Here is a 6,848-nt window from a genome sequence, read left to right as displayed (position 1 = left end):
CATGGACAGCCCAATCTCCAGATCTCTAGAATGTGATGATGAGGAAGATGGATGGCCACAATGCCTCAAACAAAGCCAAGCTGTGGAATTGTTGTGTGTCACAAAGTCACAAAACAGCAATGTGCAAGGCTGGTGGAGAGCAGCCAAAACGCATGAAAAGCTGTGATTGAAAATCAGGGTTCTTCCACCAAATATTGATTTCTAAACTATTACTAAGTTAAAACATTAGTATTGTGCTGTTTAAAAATGAATATGAACTTTTTTTTTTTGCATTATTCAAGGTCTGTAAGCACTGCATCTTTTTTTGTTATTTTGACCAGTTGTAATTTTCTGCAAAAAAAAAATGCTCTAAATGACACTATTTGTATTTGGAATTTAAGGGAATTGTTGTCAGTAGTATTTCCTAAGTATTTTTAAACAAATATTCCAGTATATATCTGTATATAGCAATACCAATAAATAATCATCTATATATATAGGTATAGATATATATTTTACCAAAATCCTATGATATATATATATATATATATATGTTTAGGAATAAATAAAACATAATGGCCTAGATTTGGAGTTTGGCGGTAGAAGGGCTGTTAACGCTCCGCGGGCTTTTTTCTGGCCGCACCATAAATTTAACTCTGGTATCGAGAGTTCAAACAAATGCTGCGTTAGGCTCCAAAAAAGGAGCGTAGAGCATTTTTACCGCAAATGCAACTCTCGATACCAGAGTTGCTTACGGACGCGGCCAGCCTCAAAAACGTGCTCGTGCACGATATCCCCATAGGAAACAATGGGGCTGTTTGAGCTGAAAAAAAACCTAACACCTGCAAAAAAGCAGCGTTCAGCTCCTAACGCAGCCCCATTGTTTCCTATGGGGAAACACTTCCTACGTCTGCACCTAACACTCTAACATGTACCCCGAGTCTAAACACCCCTAACCTTACACTTATTAACCCCTAATCTGCCGCTCCCGCTATCGCTGACCCCTGCATATTTTTTTTAACCCCTAATCTGCCGCTCCGTAAACCGCCGCAACCTACGTTATCCCTATGTACCCCTAATCTGCTGCCCTAACATCGCCGACCCCTATATTATATTTATTAACCCCTAATCTGCCCCCCACAACGTCGCCGACACCTGCCTACACTTATTAACCCCTAATCTGCCGAGCGGACCGCACCGCTACTATAATAAAGTTATTAACCCCTAACCCGCCTCACTAACCCTATCATAAATAGTATTAACCCCTAATCTGCCCTCCCTAACATCGCCGACACCTAACTTCAATTATTAACCCCTAATCTGACGACCGGAGCTCATCGCTACTATAATAAATGGATTAACCCCTAAAGCTAAGTCTAACCCTAACACCCCCCTAACTTAAATATAATTTACATCTAACGAAATTAATTAACTCTTATTAAATAACTTATTCCTATTTAAAGCTAAATACTTACCTGTAAAATAAATCCTAATATAGCTACAATATAAATTATAATTATATTATAGCTATTTTAGGATTAATATTTATTTTACAGGCAACTTTGTAATTATTTTAACCAGGTACAATAGCTATTAAATAGTTAAGAACTATTTAATAGTTACCTAGTTAAAATAATAACAAAATTACCTGTAAAATAAGTCCTAACCTAAGTTATAATTAAACCTAACACTACACTATAAATAAATTAATTAAATAAACTACCTACAATTACCTACAATTAACCTAACACTACACTATCAATAAATTAATTAAACACAATTCCTACAAATAAATACAATTAAATAAACTAGCTAAAGTACAAAAAATAAAAAAGAACTAAGTTACAAAAAATAAAAAAATATTTACAAACATCAGAAAATTATTACAACAATTTTAAACTAATTACACCTACTCTAAGCCCCCTAATAAAATAACAAAGACCCCCAAAATAAAAAATTCCCTACCCTATTCTAAATTAAAAAAGTTAAAAGCTCTTTTACCTTACCAGCCCTGAACAGGGCCCTTTGCGGGGCATGCCCCAAGAATTTCAGCTCTTTTGCCTGTAAAAAAAACACATACAATACCCCCCCCCAACATTACAACCCACCACCCACATACCCCTAATCTAACCCAAACCCCCCTTAAATAAACCTAACACTAAGCCCCTGAAGATCTTCCTACCTTGTCTTCACCATCCAGGTATCACCGATCCGTCCTGGCTCCAACATCTTCATCCAACCCAAGCGGGGGTTGGCGATCCATCATCCGGTGGCTGAAGAGGTCCAGAAGAGGCTCCAAAGTCTTCCTCCTATCCGGCAAGAAGAGGACATCCGGACCGGCAAACATCTTCTCCAAGCGGCATCTTCGATCTTCTTGCATCCGGTGCGGAGCGGGTCCATCTTGAAGCAGGCGACGCGGATCCATCCTCTTCTTCCGTTGTCTCCCGACGAATGACGGTTCCTTTAAGGGACGTCATCCAAGATGGCGTCCCTTGAATTCCGATTGGCTGATAGGATTCTATCAGCCAATCGGAATTAAGGTAGGAATATTCTGATTGGCTGATGGAATCAGCCAATCAGAATCAAGTTCAATCCTATTGGCTGATCCAATCAGCCAATCAGATTGAGCTCGCATTCTATTGGCTGATCGGAACAGCCAATAGAATGCGAGCTCAATCTGATTGGCTGATTGGATCAGCCAATCGGATTGAACTTGATTCTGATTGGCTGATTCCATCAGCCAATCAGAATATTCCTACCTTAATTCCGATTGGCTGATAGAATCCTATCAGCCAATCGGAATTCAAGGGACGCCATCTTGGATGACGTCCCTTAAAGGAACCGTCATTCGTCGGGAGACAACGGAAGAAGAGGATGGATCCGCGTCGCCTGCTTCAAGATGGACCCGCTCCGCACCGGATGCAAGAAGATCGAAGATGCCGCTTGGAGAAGATGTTTGCCGGTCCGGATGTCCTCTTCTTGCCGGATAGGAGGAAGACTTTGGAGCCTCTTCTGGACCTCTTCAGCCACCGGATGATGGATCGCCAACCCCCGCTTGGGTTGGATGAAGATGTTGGAGCCAGGACGGATCGGTGATACCTGGATGGTGAAGACAAGGTAGGAAGATCTTCAGGGGCTTAGTGTTAGGTTTATTTAAGGGGGGTTTGGGTTAGATTAGGGGTATGTGGGTGGTGGGTTGTAATGTTGGGGGGGGGGTATTGTATGTGTTTTTTTTACAGGCAAAAGAGCTGAAATTCTTGGGGCATGCCCCGCAAAGGGCCCTGTTCAGGGCTGGTAAGGTAAAAGAGCTTTTAACTTTTTTAATTTAGAATAGGGTAGGGAATTTTTTATTTTGGGGGTCTTTGTTATTTTATTAGGGGGCTTAGAGTAGGTGTAATTAGTTTAAAATTGTTGTAATAATTTTCTGATGTTTGTAAATATTTTTTTATTTTTTGTAACTTAGTTCTTTTTTATTTTTTGTACTTTAGCTAGTTTATTTAATTGTATTTATTTGTAGGAATTGTGTTTAATTAATTTATTGATAGTGTAGTGTTAGGTTAATTGTAGGTAATTGTAGGTAGTTTATTTAATTAATTTATTGATAGGGTAGTGTTAGGTTTAATTATATCTTAGGTTAGGATTTATTTTACAGGTAAATTTGTTATTATTTTAACTAGGTAACTATTTAATAGCTATTGTACCTGGTTAAAATAAATACAAAGTTACCTGTAAAATAAATATTAATCCTAAAATAGCTATAATATAATTATAATTTATATTGTAGCTATATTAGGATGTATTTACAGGTAAGTATTTAGCTTTAAATAGGAATAATTTATTTAATAAGAGTTAATTAATTTCGTTAGATTTAAATTATATTTAACTTAGGGGGGTGTTAGTGTTAGGGTTAGACTTAGCTTTAGGGGTTAATCCATTTATTATAGTAGCGGTGAGCTCCGGTCGTCAGATTAGGGGTTAATAATTGAAGTTAGGTGTCGACGATGTTAGGGAGGGCAGATTAGGGGTTAATACTATTTATTATAGGGTTAGTGAGGCGGATTAGGGGTTAATACATTTATTATAGTAGCGCTCAGGTCCGCTCGGCAGATTAGGGGTTAATAAGTGTAGGCAGGTGTCGGTGACGTTGAGGGGGGCAGATTAGGGGCTAATAAATGTAATATAGGGGTCGGCGGTGTTAGGGGCAGCAGATTAGGGGTACATAAGGATAACGTAGGTGGCGGCGCTTTGCGGTCGGAAGATTAGGGGTTAATTATTGTAAGTAGCTGGCGGCGATGTTGTGGGGGGCAGGTTAGGGGTTAATAAATGTAATACAGGGGTCGGCGGGGTTAGGGGCAGCAGATTAGGGGTACATAAGTATAACGTAGGTGGCGGTCGGCAGATTAGGGGTTAAAAAATTTTAATCGAGTGGCGGCGATGTAGGGGGAGCTCGGTTTAGGGGTACATAGGTAGTTTATGGGTGTTAGTGTACTTTAGGGTACAGTAGTTAAGAGCTTTATGAACCGGCGTTAGCCCAGAAAGCTCTTAACTCCTGCTATTTTCAGGCGGCTGGAGTTTTGTCGTTAGAGCTCTAACGCTCACTTCAGAAACGACTCTAAATACCGGCGTTAGGAAGATCCCATTGAAAAGATAGGATACGCAATTGACGTAAGGGGATCTGCGGTATGGAAAAGTCGCGGCTGAAGAGTGAGCGTTAGACCCTTTAATCACTGACTCCAAATACCAGCGGGCGGCCAAAACCAGCGTTAGGAGCCTCTAACGCTGGTTTTCACGGCTACCGCCGAACTCTAAATCTAGGCCAATGTCTGCTATGTGAAGAAAATTGGAATTTGCGTGTGAGTAGGGTGTGAGTCCCCCCACCACACACACACACTTTTCACGCACCATTGAAGTCTATGAGGGAATACGTTATTGTGATTGCGATATTGTAACTTCAGCTTTTGCGGAATAGGGTTAGCATGCGAGCAAAAACGTTTTACATTTAACTTCTGTGCAAAAATCCAAAGTCGATTGTAGTTAGCACTAGAGCGTGAACGATAACTAGCGATCCACTCGTAATCTAGCCCCTATTTATTTTTCTAAATGTGTATTTGTTTTAGTTTTATTAGAGCATTTATAACCTCCTGATTTTTAAAACTATAAATTACAGGATTTAGCATAGGAACCAGAATAATATTTATAAGTGAAAAATATTTGTCCAAGATTGGTGAATAGTTTGAAGAGGGTCTCATGTGCAGACTGATTATTGTCCCGTAATACATAGTGACACAGGTGAGGTGTGAGGCACAGGTAGAGAATGCTTTTTTTCTACCTTCTGATGATTTGAGTTTGAGAATGGAAGAAATAATACAAATATAAGAAAGCAATATAAATAAAAAGCAACTAAATCCCACAAGTGTCCCTTCAATATAGGTCAACAGTTCAACATTAAATGCAGGTCCACATGACAGCTTTATCAGTGGGCTCAAGTCACAAAAAACATGGTTAATAAGATATGAAGCACAAAATGGTAGCTTAGATATAAGGATAGGATATCCTGCAATGGTCACAAATCCAATGGTCCATGAGGCCACTATGAAATAAGCACAATGTCTTAGGCTCATAAGAAGAACATAATGAAGAGGCTGGCAGATGGCCACATAGCGATCATACGCCATAGCTGCCAAAAGGAGGACCTCACTGCAGAGCAAAGATGTGTAAATATACATCTGAACCAAGCAGCCGGCGAACGATATGTCCTTATGGCGTGTGATGAGATTTTGTAACATATTAGGTAGAACTGTTGAGGTTAATGAGATGTCATTTATAGACAAGTTCATTAAAAATAAATACATAGGGGTGTGAAGATGACTCTCATAGAAAATTGCTGCGAAAATTACCATGTTGCCAAATATAATGATGAGGTAAAAGAGAAGGAACAAGAAGAAAAGCGGTAGCTTAAGTTCAGGGATGTCAGTAAATCCTTGGATTTTAAATTCGCTCACATTGGGATGATTAAATGATATCATTGTGTGTGATCTTGTATTCTGTATTGATGAGAAATATTACATATCAATATATCAGGAAAATGTGAAAAGAAATACCCACAAACATAGACAATAATAATTTCACATGTGATTTTTTTTTAACTATTAATATACAACCCCTACCCAAGAAAAAAACAACAGAAAATACATAGATGCATATGCATAGCTACACACACAAATTACAATACATACGGTGTCACTCAAATTCCTTTAGAAATTAAAGCTGATGGTTTGTAGATTCTTTTTTCAAAAGGGTTGTGGTCAACCCTCAAGTAATCAAATATTCAAACCCCAACACAAAGCTAGATATCTCTCTCTCTCTCTCACTCTCCCTCTCTCTCTATTTATCTCTCTCTCTCTCTCTTTCTTTCTCTCTCTCTTTTTCTTTCTCTTTTTGGGGCCTATTTATCAAATGTCTTGCGGACCTGATCCGACAGTGCGGATCAGGTCCGCAAGATATCGCTGAATGTGGAGAGCAATACGCTCTCCGTATTCAGCATTGCACCAGAAGCTCACAAGAGCCACTGGTGCAACTCCGTCCCCTGCAGACTCGCAGCTAATGGGCCGCCAGCAGGGGGTGTCAATCAACCCGATCGTACTCGATCGGGTTGAATTCCAGTGATTCCTATCCGCCTGCTCTGAGCTCTTTGTGACCGCTGCTCCATTCGGAGCTTGATAGATAGGACCCTTTATCTCTCTCTCACTCTCTCTTTTTATCTCTCTCTCGTTTTCTCTCTCTATCTCTTTCTCTCTCTCTCTTCCTTTCTCTCTCTCTCTCTCTCTTTTTCTCTCTCTCTCTTCTCTCTCACTCACTCTAACTTCCTT

General features: G+C 39.6%; 1 protein-coding gene across 1 annotated transcript; it reads right to left on the bottom strand.

The window, feature by feature from the left end:
- Positions 1 to 5,075: 5,075 nt before the first annotated feature.
- Positions 5,076 to 6,005, bottom strand: LOC128640558 (olfactory receptor 1019-like). The gene has a single exon (XM_053693028.1). The coding sequence runs from the start codon at positions 6,003 to 6,005 to the stop codon at positions 5,076 to 5,078; it is 930 nt and encodes a 309-aa protein (XP_053549003.1).
- Between the last annotated feature and the right edge of the window lie 843 nt (positions 6,006 to 6,848).

This window comes from Bombina bombina, chromosome 9 (genome assembly GCF_027579735.1).
Source record: "Bombina bombina isolate aBomBom1 chromosome 9, aBomBom1.pri, whole genome shotgun sequence".
Taxonomy (NCBI): Eukaryota; Metazoa; Chordata; class Amphibia; order Anura; family Bombinatoridae; genus Bombina; species Bombina bombina.
The sequence above is the reverse complement of the archived record's forward strand: the minus strand, read 5'-3'. Positions and strand labels throughout refer to the sequence as shown.